General features: G+C 37.9%; 1 protein-coding gene across 1 annotated transcript in view; it reads left to right on the top strand.

Moving 5' to 3' along the window:
- The window catches only part of PIAS1 (protein inhibitor of activated STAT 1), a 142,142-nt gene that overhangs the window by 86,092 nt on the left and 38,328 nt on the right, over positions 1–17,722 (top strand). The window contains exons 3-7 of the mRNA XM_066342833.1: positions 6,365–6,449; positions 6,699–6,746; positions 7,786–7,876; positions 9,002–9,136; positions 15,916–16,021. Of these exons, the coding sequence (XP_066198930.1) occupies positions 6,365–6,449; positions 6,699–6,746; positions 7,786–7,876; positions 9,002–9,136; positions 15,916–16,021 (465 nt within the window). The remainder of the gene's footprint in view (positions 1–6,364; positions 6,450–6,698; positions 6,747–7,785; positions 7,877–9,001; positions 9,137–15,915; positions 16,022–17,722) is intronic.

Raw genomic sequence — 17,722 nt, 5'->3', positions numbered from 1 at the left:
ACATAATCAAGCTATAAAAATTAAAAACTAGAGTGCCAGCACTAGAATAAAAAAAGACCCCTGGGAAAATAGCCAGGAAATAGAACATGTTGGATTAAAGGATTTAATATATGCTAAAGGAAGTGCATATATCCATAGGGAAGGGAAGGATTATTTAACAAATAATGTGTTAGTATAACTGTAAGCAATTTATAGTAACAAATTTAGAGATAACACATACTAAAATAAGTTCCAAATGGATTAATAATTACATAGAAACAATAGGCCAAAGAACTGAAGGGAGACAACTAGAATTTATAAAGATAGTTGATAGATTAGATACATTAAAATTTAACTTTTATATCATCCAAAAATGTAGCCAAAATGAAAAATATTTTAAGCAAATTTCCAATGGTTAATATTTTTATGTATCAAACCCTTATGCAAATATAAAATTGGGTACTGGACAAGATTAAACAATTAAATAGGAAATTAAACAAAAATGGGGGAAATTCTTAATGCAAATGAAACTATTAAGGTGTTACAGGACCCACCCATTAAATTAGCAACAACTCCAGGCAGGCCAGAGTAGGATGCAATTAATAGATGCATAAATTGCTAATGGTCTTATGTAAACTGTTAAAACCATTTGAAAATCACTCTTGTGTTTATGTCAAGGTTCATAAAAATCTCTGTACTTTTTGACCCAGAAATTCCACATCTGGGATTGATTAAAAGAAAATACTAAGTAGCTCTCCCTTCCAAAAAACCAAAAATAAGCGCAAAGATGTTAACAGAATTGTTTCAAGTAATGAGAAGTTAGAAGCAACCTAATTGACTAATCGAGGGAGTAATTAAGATTTGCATATACCCTGTAGATAAAATATAATATAATAATTAAAATATGGAAATAGATATTGTAATTGAAAAATGTAGTTATGAGGAGGGTAATTTTTTTAAAGTGAGCTTTCAAATTGTATATACAAGTTGATAAAAAAATGAATGGAAGGAAATATGTGAACATTATAAGCAGTTATGATGAGGGGTGGTGAGTAGTTCTTTTCCTATTTTTATGATTTATATAATGCTAGTCTGCAGTAATAGAAGTATAACACCTATGTTAGGGGGCTAATGATCTATGTTATGAGAAGAACATGGGCTTTGGAGATTTGTAGATCGTGAGTTTCAATTCTGGTTCTACTTACCTAGTATGAAGCTTAACAGTTATGTAACTACTTGAACCTCAATTTCTAAATCTAAAAAAGGAGCAGATACCTTTCCTTCATGATTGTTGCATGGATTAACAATATTAAATGGTGGTTGTTGATAAAAAATACTGTTCTAGTCATATTGTATCTAGAATAATATAAAAAAAGTCAGCTTACAAGCAACCATAAATCTCAGTGGCAAACAGCTAGGATTTATTTCTCACTCATGTTATGGCTGTGGAACTATCCTCTCTTCACTCTAGAATCAGAGTCAGAGCAGACTGGAAAGGAAGATGGTAAAACCAAAGGATAGCTCTTAAAATTCCTGCTTGGAAGTAATACACTTCCACTCACATTTCATTGGGCAGGGCTAATATCAGTGACACTGGAGGTATAATCCTCCCATGGGGATGGGCCATTACAGAGGGGCTGCAAATATTTTGAATAAATAATATAGGCTATACAGAATGTGTCTAGTTCCGGTTGTCACTTTATAGTGTAACAACCAGGGATTTGTTTAGAGGAAAAGGATTTGCATGGTGAGTAATTTTGAAATCTTGTCTGAAACATAGTGGGAAGACTCAGTGGAGGGAGAGAAAGGCACATTAATGTTGTCTGAAATATTTGAAGAATGGCTGTCAGTGGATATGCTGTATGACATCAATGGGCGAAAACTACAGCCTTATATATTTTGATTCAGTATAAGAGCATAAGGAGGAAAGGGAACAGAAAAGGAAATTGTTTTTTTTAATATCTTGCTGCATTTATATTTTTCAAAATAACCCTATTAGGGTTTGTGTGTATATATATGTATTTGTTTATATATTGAAGGAAACAGAGTGGATAAGTACCTAAGGTCATATGGCAAATATGTGACAAAACCAGTTTGGAATCTAGTCTATGTGAGCTCATCTCTTTCCATTAAACTTTTCTAACAATTAAACTGTTCATCACCAGTCATCTTCTGCCTGACAAGGGAATGGGCACTCTTCCTCACCTCTAAAAGGGTTCAAAATGCAAATGGAAGGGTTGAAAGTAAGGTTGAATTCTAGGTCAATAGTCTACAAGCTTATTTGATCACACAGACCTCCCAGCGAAATAATTTAGCATATACCATATATATACACACACACACACATATATATATTAAACTATTAATGTTTGTTATAGAACATAAAAATAAAAGTGAAAAGTTTTCATATAAAATTTTAGGTAGCTTTGTAAATTAGGTTTTAGATTTTTATGTAAAATCTGTTTTTATTTTTTTAATTTTATTTTTTTAATTATTTTTAATGGGGTGACTGATCAATCAGGGTACATAGGTTCAGAGAAAACATCTCCAGGTTATTTTGACATTTGATTATGTTGCATACTCATCACCCAAAGTCATATATACTCTTCTGTCACCTTCTATCTGGTTTTCTTAAAATCTCTACTTTTAGCCTGACTAGGCAGTAGCACAGTGGATAGAGCATCAACCTGGGACACTGAGGACACAATTTCGAAACTTCAAGGTTGCCAATTTGAGCACAGGCTCGTCCGGCTTGAGTGTGGGCTCACAGCTTGAGCGCAGGGTTGCCAGCTTGAGTGTAGGATCATAGACCTGACCCCATGGTGTCTGGCTTGAGCCCAGTGTCTCTTGACTTGAGCAAGGAGCACTGGATCAGCTGGAGCCCCCCCCCCCCAGTCAAGGCACATATGAGAAAGCAATCAATGAACAACTAAGATGCCACAACGAAGAACTGATGCTTCTCATCTCTCTCTCCTCTCTGTCCCTATCTGTCTGTCTCTCTTTCTTGCTAATAATAAAATAAAAAATCTCAACTTTTAAAAACGCCTGTTTTACAGGTAGTTATTTTTTCCTGTATCCCTATGGATTGTTCTGTGTACACTTTGAGATGCATCCCCCAAACATTGGAAGTCATTGTTTTGGAAAAGACTCCATTCTTTAGTATGAAGATTCTACGATTCTATTTAGCTTGAATTTTTCTGAAAGGGATAATATTAACTTACTTCACTTAGAAAAGTTTTTAGATAGTCTGTTATCTAAGACCCAAATGATAAATTCTCCACTGGTGTGTTCATAGCGGAAGTTAAGACTGAAAACGACATAGTATAAAAAGATGCTTTTCGCCTGACCAGGCAGTGGCACAGTGGATAGATCGTTGGACTGGGACTCAGAGGACCCAGGTTCGAAACCTTGAGGTCACCAGTTTGAGCGTGTGCTCGTCTGGTTTGAGCAACGCTCACCAGCTTAAACCCAATGTTACTGGCTTGAGCAAGGAGTCACTTGGTCTGCTGTAGCCCCCCAGTCAAGGCACATATGAGAAAACAATCACTGAGAAACAAGGTGCCGGAACAAAGAATTGATGCTTCTCATCTCTCTCCCTTCCTGTCTGTCTGTTCCTCTCTCTGTCTGTCTCTGTCACACACAAAAGCAAAGGTGCTTTTCCAGATAAGTAGTAATAACTCTATGAGCATTATAATATATATAAAAGAGGATGTAAATAGTGATTATTATTAAGTAATAAACCTGATTCTATGTATGGCACAAGAAACAGCCTTATTATTACAGTCATAACTATCTAAATCTGTATGTGCATATCCAAAACTAACTGTACTCATATATTCTAAAATGAATCTGAAATTTTACCCAGTGAGTAATATGAATATTTGTATTTGAGAAATTACTTTCACACTGTTTTAAAATGGAGCCAGAAATCTAAATTAGGCTAAACCTATGGGACTGAATTTAATCTTTATAGCGGCATATTCTTTAAGAAGCAAAGGAGTTAACTTGCATTGTGCCTGACACAGGAAACTGTCTAGTCCCTGGTTTTTGGCCATCTACTAGGTTGATACTTTACAATTAAGATAACTTGCTGGGCCCTGGCCGGTTGGCTCAGTGGTAGAGCGTTGGCCTGGCATGCAGAAGTCCCGGGTTCGATTCCCCGCCAGGGCACACAGGAGAAGCGCCCATCTGCTTCTCCACCCCCCCCTCCTTCCTCTCTGTCTCTCTCTTCCCCTCCCGCAGCCGAGGCTCCATTGGAGCAAAGATGGCCCGGGCGCTGGGGATGGCTCCTTGGCCTCTGCCCCAGGCGCTAAAGTGGCTCTGGTCTCGGCAGAGCGATGCCTCGGAGGGGCAGAGCATCGCCCCTGGTGGGCAGAGCGTCGCCCCCTGGTGGACGTGCTGGGTGGATCCCAGTCGGGCACATGCGGGAGTCTGTCTGACTTTCTCTCTCCATTTCTAGCTTCAGAAAAATACAAAAAAAAAAAAGAAAGAAGAAGATAACTTTCTGGTTGGTAACTATTTCTTGGAGATAGTCTTTAAGAAGAAACCTTCCCACCTCACCGAAAGGAGAAACACTAAATCTAGCTTTTAAAAGATACTCCTATATTGCCCGACCAGTGGTGGCACAGTGGATAGAACATCAACCTGGGATGCTGAGGTTTCAGGTACAAAGCCCTGAGGTCTCCAACTTTAGCATGGGCTCATCAACAAGTCCCTAAAGGTCACTTGCTTGAGCAAGGAGTCACTGGCTTGGCTTGAGTCTCTGGTCAAGACACATACAAGAAGCAGTCATTGAGCAACTAAATGTGATACAGCTACAAGTTGATGCTTCTCTTCTCGCTCCTCCATATTTCTCCCTTCCTGTCTCTCTCTCTCTCAAAAAAAAAAAAAAAAAAAAAAAAGATATTCCTATATTGAGATCAAAGAGCAGCAGTGCTCTTTTCCACCCCACTCCCCCATAGTTATATGTTTGTGCATATTTCTCAGCATGACATAACTGCAGTTTGGTAGTAGTTGTGGAGGAAGTATTGCTTGCAAGTAGGATCAAATCAAATTAAGCAAGAGTGGCCAAGTTCAGCTACTTTATCTACACAGCTTTAAGTGGCCCACAGGCCAGAAATACAATAATAACTTCTAGGGATCTTTTAGTTCTAGAAAATTACTCCGGGAAAGTACAGTTGAAATAGTTTAATCTGGTGTTTCTTAATTTTTGTATTCTGTTATTCATTCAACCAAGGCATTTGTTGCCTCTTTGTGCTAGGCACTGAGGAAACATTAGTGAACAAGGCAGGGTATTGAACACTGAATTTTTTCATCTATATAACATGTATTAAAAGCTAATAGAACTGTTGTTCATAGCAGCATGCTGTAGGAATCCCTGCTCTACACTGACCTGTTCTTGCTTATCTGCTCTCTTGTCATTTCTCTCTCCCCACCCTCTCTTCTTTATTCTCTTCCTTTCTTCTTTTCTATCTTTGAGATAGTGACCACAGGCAGATTTTGAAGTGAAGTCATCTGAGCATAGGAGAAACTATGTATGATATTTATTGGATAAAACTTGTGTGATATAGTTAAGAGATGGTAAAATTCTTAACTTGCCTTCAAGACTAAATGTCATCTCAAAATGAGAATGTTTTTACATAGCTGAAACCATGTAACATCTCGTTAAATGGGTTTATGTTCTATTTTAAGTAAAATCAATATCAGAGTATTTTATTTACAAGTATGCTTTTAGATGACAACATTTATATTAGATAATTTTTATGAGTGTTTCTTTGATTATGTATTATCTGAATCCTGATATATCTTCTGGAATTAGCCATTTTTGTTCTTGTTTCTTTTCTATTACAACTGGCATATTTTTTTTTGTTTTGTTATTTTTTTGTATTTTTCTGAAGTTGGAAACGGGGAGGCAGTCAGACAAACTCCCACATGCGCCCGACTGGGATCCACCCGGCATGCCCACCAGGGGGCAATGCTCTTCCCATCTGGGGCGCTGCTCTGTTGCAACCAGAGCCATTCTAGCACCTGAGGCAGGGGCCGTAGAGCCATCCTCAGCGCCTGGGCCAACTTTGCTCCAATGGAGCCTTGGCTGTGGGAAGGGAAGAGAGAGACAGAGAGGAAGGAGAGGGGAGAGTGTGGAGAAACAGATGGGTGCTTCTCCTGTGTGCCCTGGCCGGGAATTGAACCTGGGACTCCTGCACACCAGGCCGATGCTCTACCACTGAGCCAACCGGCCAGGGCCTATTTTTCAGTGCTTTAATTGCTTTGTTATCTAAACTCTAGACTATATCCCAGTTAATTAAAGGCATATGATTGGTTATTTTTGTTGTCTTTATTGATTAATTTGAAGGAAATAAAAGATATATATATTTTTTGTCTTTAGCATCAGATAACAGCCAGCGCTTTCGAGAAACCTGTTTTGCATTTGCATTGACACCACAACAAGTGCAGCAAATCAGCAGTTCAATGTAAGTTGTCTTCAGGTGTAACTTGTAGTCTGGCTTTAAATCCAGTTTTGTTTATAATAAGTGATTTTTTAAAACAGTGCATTGGGTAATGCAAATATTAGTATTGAAAATATTATTATAGTGTTATTTACTTTAAAAACAGTTGTATCTCTGATAATTTGAAAAACTTTCTGGAGTAATAGTATCCTTAAATCAGCTTTCATATGCATATTTTTAAAGTAATTGTAGTTCTTGTTCTGTCTTTTCCAGGGATATTTCTGGGACCAAATGTGACTTCACAGTGCAGGTCCAGTTAAGGTACAGTGTTGACTATAACATATATTCAAAGTTTTAAAGTTCATATTTCTTAAAGATTTTTAAATTTCACTTAATTTTCAGTAAGTATATTGAAAATACTGGGTTTAGATGTTTGAGTGAGGGAAAACCTCCTGTGAAATCTGATTTTTATCCAATTAGATTTTAATATAGCAGTTTATATATCCTATATCTAACCACATTTCTCCATTTTGGTTGCCCTCAGTAGATAAGCTCCAGCTAATGATATGTTTAAATATAGTGGTCAGCTCTTTAGAAATACCAAGTTTTATGAGAGAAAAGGCCTCATCTTCATGAATGGCAAACTACTGTAGATAAGGAACTAGTACCTAGTACTTAGGTTATGTTTACAGTGCTGCATGGGTACAGAAAAACTAAAGTAGTCTAAGGTAGAAAGGTGAGATGAGCCTCAGCTGTATGTGGGGAATAAGGAAGTAACTAAGAACATGTCTTAAATAGTAAATTAAGCGTTATTTTAGCTATATAAGAGTGAGAATTTACAAATTATATAGTTGTACTTGGTTTTCCCAAAAGGTTATGCATTTAATTTAGAAATAAATATTTTCATGAGTTTTTAAAATAGTATTCTAAATACATCTGGATATAATACAAGTAATGTCAACATCTTCTGTTCTCAGGGAATAATAGAGTACCTTGATTAGTGGATAGAATTAGGTCCAGGGGATAGACATACAGCATTTTGCTAAAATCCCAAAAAAATGTTTCACAGGCATATAAAATTGGGAAATACTGTATATCTCCCCTATCCTTTCAGAACATGCTTAAATAAATGATTGGAAATGTTATTTGGACTATAGGTTGCTAATTATGATCATTAAAACTCTACATTAATAGAATTATTGATTGTAAACCTGTGTAATATGTTTATTCATCATGTGAAATGTATAGTTTGATAGTTTTTTTTAATTTAAGCTTGGCAGTCTTTTAGATTAGCTGTTGAACAAAAATATTGATGAGGTCATATTAGTAAAGGAGACTAAACTTGTTCTTTATTGTTTAGGTTTTGTTTATCAGAAACCAGTTGTCCACAAGAAGATCACTTCCCACCAAATCTTTGTGTGAAAGTGAATACAAAACCTTGCAGCCTTCCAGTAAGTCCTCAAAGCTAGTTTTAAAAATTTATTGCTGCCTGACCTGTGGTGGCGCAGTGGATAAAGCGTCGACCTGGAAATGCTGAGGTCGCCGGTTCAAAACCCTGGGCCTGCCTGGTCAAGGCACATATGGGAGTTGATGCTTCCAGCTCCTCCCCCCTTCTCTCTCTCTGTCTCTCTCTCCTCTGTCTCTCTCCTCTCTAAAAATGAATAAAAAAAAAAAATTTATTGCCAACACAGGTAGTAAATAAGTCATCACAACTATAAATCATAGTTTTTTTTACGAGAATATCTTTATGGCCGGACCAGTGGTGGTACAGTGTATAGAGCATTGACCTAGAACACTAAGGTCCCCAGGTTGAAACCGCAGGGTGGCAGCCTTGAGTGCAGGCTTGCCAGCTTGAGTGTGGGATCATCAGTATGATCCCGAGGTCGCTGGCTTGAGCAAGGGATCAATCACTGACTTGGTCTCCAACATATCAAGGCATGTGTGAGAAGCATTCAAGGAACAACTCAAGTGAAGCAACTACGAGTTGGTCTTCTCATCTCTCTCTCTCAAAAAAAAAGAAAGAGAGGAAGAGAAAAGAAAACATTTATTTTAGATATATATTCACTGAGTGAAACACATGTACCAACTATGTACAGTTAACAGCTGTGACATTAGCTATGGAGACAAAAATCTAGGACTTGAAGTTGGGTGTGGTAGCTTTAGTATTGTACTGGGTTTTGGGGAGAAGAATTATTTCAACAAAACCTCAACTGTATTCATGTGCATCTGGCAGCCTGTGATAAAATTAGAAGAATGCTGTGCCTTAAACAGGATGAGAGAGGGGGCTATTAGTCAACTTTCAAATATTCCTTATATATATATATACTTACCTGAGCTCTTTATGAATTTATCTTGATTCATTAATTTAAAAAAATTTTAAATTCTATCATCAATATTTTTCTCAGGCTTACTGTAATGAGACTTACAGGGTTGTTTAGAGAAACTCATAAATGTTTACTTTTCTACTTTTAATGGAAATATATACATATTCTAGTACCTTATATATAGGGGCTTTTTAAAATGGAAATTGAAGTGATTGTAGAGATAAGTAGAAATAAATTATATTTCATCCTTAGGGTTATCTTCCACCAACTAAAAATGGCGTGGAACCAAAGCGACCTAGTCGACCAATTAATATCACCTCACTTGTCCGATTGTCCACAACAGTACCAAACACCATTGTTGTTTCTTGGACTGCAGAAATTGGAAGAGTAAGTAAACATTTTTTCTACTTGTTTTTTGTATTATAAGGAAGGGTTAATCTTCATGGCTACCTGAGTTTATATGCAAATGATATTGTAAAATGAGTTGCAAAGGGACTTATTTTTTTCTCATAATGAATTTTCAACATTTTCCCATTTAAAAAATGGGATTGTGAAGTATCTGCTGTTTTATAACATGGTACTTTCCCTCAGCAATTTATCATAAATGTCTTCCTCTATCATTACATATTCATCTACATGATTTTAAATGGCTAAATTATATTCCAATATGAGTATGCTATAATTTAGCCTATTCCCTATTGTTGAGCACTTATTTGATTTACTGATTGATTCATTGCTAGTTAAAAGAACATTTTGAAAGCCATATTAGTAGCTATAGTTTTGCATAAGGACGTGATAATTTCCTTAGAGTAAATTTCCAGAAGTGGAACTGCTAAATCTAAGAACATGCAGAATTTTAAGAAATATTGTGTACATTGACAAATTTCCTTACCAAAAGATGTTCTACAAATTCTTTCAGTGTTTATTCACAAGTCTATTGACTTATATACCCTGTCAACACTGAGTTTTATCTCTTTAAAAATCTTTACTTATTTTAATAGGTAAATAATGGTGCCACATTGCTTTAATCAGTATTTTTTTATTATTACCAACATTTAACATTTTAATATTTGTGATTATTTACATTTTAAAATCATATTCATATCTTTCTTTGTTGGTTTCTTTTATTATTGATTTATGAGTTCTTAATATCTTAAGACTTAACCTTTTTTCACATGTTGTAAATATTTGTTTCTAGTTTGTTTGCCTTTTATTTTTATTTATGTGGATATTTAACGAGTACATATTTAACTTATTATGGAGCCAGTTTTTTTCCTGTATAGTCTTTCCTCCCAGCTCCCATCATCTGCCCTTCCCAAGGTTACATAATATATTTGTTTATATTTTCTTCTAGACTTTTGAGGTTTCTTATTTAACCTTTAAATATGTAATCCATTATAAATTTGTGTGGTGGATTTAAAAATTTACTTTCATTTTTTAGTCAGTTCTAATATAAATACATGATGGTTCAGAAGCCACAATTATTATATATTTGATTTTTACTTGTGTTTCTGAATTTTAAAAATATTGTTTCTTAGTGTAGCATTCTTATTCTGGAACAATTTCAGAATTTTTTTGATTATTTCAGTTTTATGATATGAGCTCCTAGCTCTTGACTAATCATTTGAAATTTATTGAATGCTTACTGTGTGCCAGGTACTATACTGTTGTACCATAGCAAGAACAAAAAATTAATTGCTCTTTTGGAGCCTGAGATCCAGGGCCGAGGTAATCACACACAAAATTTTGAATTTATTTATTGTAAATACTATAGGGAGAGCTATGTGGTGACTTTAGACTACATTAAAGGGTAGTTTGAGCTAGAGAGAGGTCAGGCAGGGCTTCTCTGACAAAGTAGTTACTGAGCCAAGAGCTGATAATAGGATAGAAGGAATCAGGCAAGTTTCAGAGGAAACAACCTGCACAACAGCCCTGTGGCAGTGATGAGCACATCTCTTTCCAAGGAGCTCAAAGGTAGCCGTTGTGGCTAGAATGTAGAGAATGGGGAGAGCAGTAAACAAGATGAGGCTGGAGAGGTAAGAAAGGGCCAGACTGTGCAGAGTGGGATGAGAAGCCAAGGGGAAAGTTTCAAAGAGAAAAGAGATGATGAGCAGTATTGAATAGATGCTGAGAAGTCAAGTATGGTGAAGTCTAAAAAATACCTTTTGGATTAGGACCCGAAGGTGACTTTATTTAGCATGAGCTCTTTTGGTGGATGGTGGGAGGGGAAGCCAGATGGTGACCAGGTGGAGGTGAGGCAGTAGAGCTAATGAGTTACAGGTGTGTGGCTGGAGGGAAATGTGCTCAGTTATTTTGTGTTTTATGGGAGAACCTTTAACATGTGTTAAAGATGATGGCTGGTACACTTTTGAGATGAAGAGGTTAAGTATAGAAGAGAAAGAGAAAGGGTAATCAATAGTGAAGTACATAATAATGCAGCATAGTTAGGAGGGACAGCTTTATTTAATGAAAGAATTAAAGGACAGGATACGTGTATATGACTGATGCGGGTGAGATGAGTGAGTTCTGATCTGATGACTTTTATGTTTGGGAGATAGGAAGTAAGATAAGTCTGCTGAGAGTGAGGGAATACATAGGGACTTTAATGAGAGTGGACATGTTGGAAAAGTAGTTGCAGAGAATGAGACCTGTATCATTCCTCAAAATCTTATTTATTGTTGATTTATTTAAAAGCCAGTTATTAAATATTTAATACCTAAATTCATATTTTGGTTCTAGTAGCTTTTTAGTTGGTTTCTTGGTATTTCCAGGTAAGTAATTTTGAGTTTGAGATGCATCATTATACAAATAATAATAATCCTAATACTGCCCTATATTCTTGTTCTTATTCTGTTATGCTCACTAGAACCTTCAAAACAATGTTAAATAACTTGAGTGCTAGTGGACATTCTTCACTTGTTCCTTATGTTAATGAGAATACTACTAGTGTTACAACATCAAGTGTTAGAATAACTTAATTTTGGATAAAACTTAAATTATATCAATGATGTATTCTTATATTCCTCTTTTACTGGATAGCTTTGTGAGAAATGGATTTTGAATTTTATCAGAATCTTTTTTGACATCTGTCAAGGATATATTTGTTTTGTTTGCCTGTCAGGTTTTCTGAGTCATTTTTTATGTTTCACCTCTAGTGTACCAAGGTTCTGCCTTTTTTTTTTTTTTTCTGAAGTTGGAAATGGGGAGGCAGTCAGACTCCCGCATGCGCCTGACCGGGATCCACCCCGCGGGCGATGCTCTGCCCATCTGAGGTGTTGCTTTTTTGCAACCAGAGCCATTCGAGCGCCTGAGGCAGAGGCCATAGAGCCATCCTCAGCACCCGGGCCAACTTTGCTCCAATGGAGCCTTGGCTGTGGGAGGGGAAGAGAGAGACAGAGAGGAAGGAGAGGGGGAGGGGTGGAGAAGCAGATGGGCGCTTCTCCTGTGTGCCCTGGCCGACGCTCTACCACTGAGCCAACCAGCCAGGGCAGATTCTGCTTTTTGGTCCCCCTTTTTGTAGATGGTGTTGAAATGTTTATTTTTTGTCTGTGTGAAAAATCTAGCCTACTAGGGAAATGTGGTAAACACCAAGGTGTTTACAGTAGACTGAGAACAAGGCTGAAACTGGGAGAGGAGGGAAATGTGGGTGCTGACATATAGCACTAGAGGGGGAGGTTCTCTTTCCATACCCCTGGGGAAGCCTTCCATACCCCTGAAAGAAGACAGTTTATTCAATGATTTGAGGGTCTAACGTGTAAGGTGTAAGATCTTTGTGTAGATCCCCATCTACATGTTGGAGACCTTCTTTTTGAAGTAAAACATTAAAAGAAAATTATTCTTTTTCAAAGCCTAGAGGGTAACTTACTAGGTTGTTTTTCAATCACTAGTTTTAATTCAACTTGTAAAGATAGCTTATTGTAACTTCTTATCCTACCTCAGTCACTGCATTTAGCATTTCTTAAATGCTTATTGTAGAAAAATTATTTAGATACTGGTAGAAAGAGCACTCAATGAGTAGATTATATCTTAATTATAGAGAAAATGTCCTGTGAACTTGATAGACAGTTTTGAAGACTTTGACAAAAACATCAGTGAACTGTAATTATATATCAATAGTTGGAGTTAGGTAGTACTTTGAATGGCTAGTGGCAACAATATAATGTCATCTACCTAGAAGAGATATTAATGTCACTGTTACATTTTGGGGTTTTTGCTACTGAATCTCTTTTATGATATGAAATGTAATTCCATATTATCAGTACAAGTGGCATTTGTTAATACCCAGTGTTCTTTGTGCTATTGCCTTTTTTTCATTTTTCTTATTTGTACATGCTTTAACTAGAATGAGCATGCCTTTTTACTGAACTTGTAACTGTGGTTTCTACTTGATCTTTCTTTAAAATTTTATATAAAGCCGTAGGGTAATTCCTAGTTCTGAAGATTCAAGCTCCCTTACATAATTTCATGTTAATTAGCATTTCTCCAGTTTTTATCATATTTGAAACATTAATTAAATAATAAAGGTGAATAATACATTTTTTTCTAAAAAGCTTTTTAGTTTAATATTAGTATGTCATATGCTCTAAACTTTAAGCAAGTTTTAAGGTTATTTGCTCCTCAATTATTAAATTTATTAATGAAAGTAAATTAGCTTTTATACTTCATTTCCCCCCCAGAACATGTGTAACATGTGAACATGGATAGGTTTCTGAATTCTAAATGAAAAACTGACCTTTCAGAGGGTATTGTAGGGTATTTTTCTTGTTGCAAAAAGAGGGGAAAGCATTTTTTAAATTGTGAAAGTAACTGAAAATTGAAGTGTTTGTTGGACAAACTGGGTTAAGAGAGTCAAAGTAAACAGGGTGTGTGAAAGCAAGAACTGTGGAGAACTATACCAGCTGTGGCCAGTTAAGTCCATTCTCCTGATGTTCCTACTCTTCTTGGCTTTTAGTGCTGGCTTTATCACCAAGCACATGCATGATCATGAGCAGATTACTTATGTTTTTGTGCTTCTGTTTCATCAACCATTCACTTAGAAAAATACTTATCCTACTGATTTTTTTTTTTTTTTTTTTTTTTCCCAGAGACAGAGAGTCAGAGAGAGGGATAGATAGGGACAGACAGACAGGAACGGAGAGAGATGAAAAGGATCAATCATCAGTTTTTCATTGGGACACCTTAGTTGTTCATTGATTACTTTCTCATATGTGCCTTAACCGCAGGCCTTCAGCAGACCGAGTAACCCCTTGCTCGAGCCAGTGACCTTGAGTTCAAGCTGGTGAGCTTTTACTCAAGCCAGATGAGCCCGCGCTCAAGCTGGTGACCTTGGGGTCTTGACCCTGGGTCTTCCGCATCCCAGTCCCATGCTCTATCCACTGCGCCACCGCCTGGTCAGGCTCCTACTGATTTCTTATAGGCCTTCTGTGAGGTTTAAATAAAGTAGACAGTGTATGTCAAGTGCTTCAAAAACTGTATGTAAGTGTAAGATAGAAGATGCCAGTGACTTTTTTCTTTGGCTTTTTTTCAAATCTCTTGATGTTCCTCTTGATTCCAGTACCAGATGGGAAGTGGGGTTTCTCATTTTGTTCTCTCTTACTCTTCATAAGCCTCAGCCCTTTTTTCTTCTTATCCAACCACATACCCTTCACTCTGCCTTGACTTATTGATTAACTATTTTCTTTGCCCCCTTTTCCTTCTTTATCTCTGGGTAGTCTCTCTGCTGAGATTGCATATTCATCTATTCATTTGCTAAACTGGCAGTTTCTCATTGTAAACCTTTAATATTCCCTTTGCTTGTTGTTATAATGGAACTGGTAGGGTCTTTTAAGAACTACTTAAAGGCATAGAGATAAAATTAGGTGTAGTTAGGTAGGCACTCTAATTTGTAATTTTTTTTTTTTTTTTTTTTTTTCCATTTTTCTGAAACTGGAAACGGGGAGAGACAGTCAGACAGACTCCCGCATGTGCCCGACCGGGATCCACCCGGCACGCCCACCATGGGGCGACGCTCTGCCCACCAGGGGGCGATGCTCTGCCCATCCTGGGCGTCGCCATATTGCGACCAGAGCCACTCTAGCGCCTGGGGCAGAGGCCACAGAGCCATCCCCAGCGCCCGGGCCATCTTTGCTCCAATGGAGCCTTGGCTGCGGGAGGGGAAGAGAGAGACAGAGAGGAAAGTGCGGCGGAGGGGTGGAGAAGCAAATGGGCGCTTCTCCTGTGTGCCCTGGCCGGGAATCAAACCCGGGTCCTCCGCACGCTAGGCCGACGCTCTACCGCTGAGCCAACCGGCCAGGGCTAATTTGTAATTTTTAAGTAACTATTTTACATATATCTATTACCTCCTAATTATGATTCATGATAACTTTGGCTTCTTATTAGCATTGGTTTATATTTAGTTGTTATAGTGTTCCTTTATTTATTGGTTTGTTTGCTTGTTTATTTTGTTAAGTGAGGAGCAGGAGGTAGAGAGACAAACTCTTGCATGTGCCCCAACTGAGATTCACCTCGCAAGCCCCCTATGGGGCAATGCTTTGCCCATCTAAGGCTGATGCTCTGTTGCTCGGCAACTGAGCTAATTTTAGTGCCTGAGGTGAGGCCATGGACCTATCCTCAGTGCCCAGGGCCAACTTGCTCAAACCATTCAAGCCATGGTTGCAGAGGGAAAGCGAGAGAAAGAGAGAGAGAAGGGTGGGGGGGGGGGTAGGGAAGCAGATATTCACTATTCACTTCTCCTGTGTGCCCTGACTAGGAATCGAACCTGGGACTTCCACGTGGGGCTGACACTTTATTGCTGAGCCAACTGACCAGGGCCAATAGTGTTCTTTTATATAAGTGTTTTAAATTGATTAGCTACAAGCATAGGTAGTCAGGTAATAGAGAAGCATGAGAGACCTGGCTTTATCACTTGGAAGTTGCAAAATTAGGGCAAGTTCTTTTACTTTTCTATACTTCACTTTCCTCATCCGTCAGAGTAGGTTTGTGACTGCCTCAGCAGCTTTGGGGTAGGATTAAATTAATTTCTGTTCATGAAAACACCTGAGATAGTGCTTGGCACGTAGTAGGTGTTTTGACAGGTGTTAATTTTCTTTCCCTAACACTGTGGGATTGAAATAGATGTACTATTTACTTACATGTGTTGTTTGTTTTCTACATCTCTTTTTTTCCAGAACTATTCCATGGCAGTATATCTTGTAAAACAGTTGTCCTCAGCAGTTCTTCTTCAGAGGTTACGAGCAAAGGGAATAAGGAATCCGGATCATTCTAGAGCTTTAAGTACGTATGCTAAACTTATTTCATTTGTGTAGCTGAACTGTTTTGGTAAAGGTTATAGAGTAGTATTTTCTCAGCTCAAGAAATTTTAGGTGGTTTTTTTTTTTAGTTTATCATAGAAGATTAAAAACACTGAAAACTTTGTTTTATGAGCTACAGTAAATCAAGACTTGAGTAATTTCTTTGTCATGACCTATATTTAATAATCTGCATTTTGCTGATCTTAAAATTAACTGTAAAAAAATAGTACATGAATATGGAAGTGTATTTTACTAAAGCTTCATAAAGTAAATGTTTAAGAAATTCTAGGAGATAGGAAGGAAATCTTCACATATATTTCATGAGAATTATATTTAAGGTTTACTCTGGAAAAATATACAGGGATATGGGATGACTACATCCCTACATTAACAAAGTATAAAGAGAGTGGGTTGATAGAAATAATAATGAAGTAGGTTTTGCTGCCACTCAATTATATGGTCTTGGACAAGTCACTCATATTCCTCGTCTCTAACAAGAGATTTGTACCATATGGTTTCTTAACACCCCCCCCCCCCCCAAGTCTGGGTTTATAGGTATGAGTAACTGGATCGTTCATTTTGTCATGTTGAATTTGAGGTATAGTAAGGTCTGCAAGTTGACTGTTCTGGCCTCAGTTTTTGAGGATTAATGCCAGAGTTTAGCAGCCTTTCCGAAGAGGTGTACTAAGGACTTTTTCTGTTCTCTGTGAGAGATCTTCATGGATGGACTTGGAAATGGGGCTAGGTGCTTAGGGAACAAAACGTTTACAGGCAGGAGTTAGCTAGCTATTCAAGGATTCTTGATGTGAATTGATTGATGAAATTCACTATCAGATTTGTGGTAGAAACACTCTGGTAGAAAAAGGTAAAGGCTAACTTCTCTCTTATTTTCCTTTGTGGCATAGATTTTATCTTTTTTCTAATCTGCTTCTAGGCCAGAATAAAAGAATCTACTACCTCTGAATATCAATATATCCACAGTAGTTCATTGAAGGATTTTTCTGTATTAAAGGGGATTTTTAAAAAGGCAAATAATCCTGCCTAACCAGTGGTGGTGCAGTGAATAGAGCGTCAGCCCGAGTCGCTGAGGTCCCAGGTTCAAAACCCTGAGGTCACCTGCTTGAGCAGGGGTCACTGGCTTGGCTGGTGCCACCCCCCTAACCCCCTGGTCAAGGCACATATGAGAAGCAATTACTGTGAATAACTAAAGTGATGCAACTATGAGTTAATGCTTCTCATCTCTTTCTCTTCCTGTCTGTCTGTTTCTCTCACTTAAAAAACAAAACCAGCCCTGGCCGGTTGGCTCAATGGTAGAGCATCTGCCTGGCGTGCAGGGGTCCCAGGTTCGATTACCGGCCGGGGCACACAGGAGAGGCGCCCATCTGCTTCTCCACCCCTCCCCCTCTCCTTCCTCTCTGTCTCTTCCCCTCCCACAGCCAAGGCTCCATTGGAGCAGAGTTGGCCTGGGTGCTGAGAATGGCTCTATGGCCTCTGCCTCAGGCGCTAGAATGGCTCTGGTTGCAGCAGAGTGACACCCCAGATGGGCAGAGCATCGCCCCCTGGTGGGCGTGCCAGGTGGATCCCAGTCGGGCGCATGTGGGAGTCTGTCTGCCTCCCCATTTCCAACTTCAGAAAAATACAAAAAAAAAAACAAAACAAAAAAAACAAAACAAAAAGGCAAATA

The sequence above is a fragment of the Saccopteryx leptura genome, chromosome 6 (genome assembly GCF_036850995.1).
Source record: "Saccopteryx leptura isolate mSacLep1 chromosome 6, mSacLep1_pri_phased_curated, whole genome shotgun sequence".
Classification (NCBI taxonomy): Eukaryota; Metazoa; Chordata; class Mammalia; order Chiroptera; family Emballonuridae; genus Saccopteryx; species Saccopteryx leptura.
This window is presented reverse-complemented; position numbering and strand designations above follow the sequence as displayed.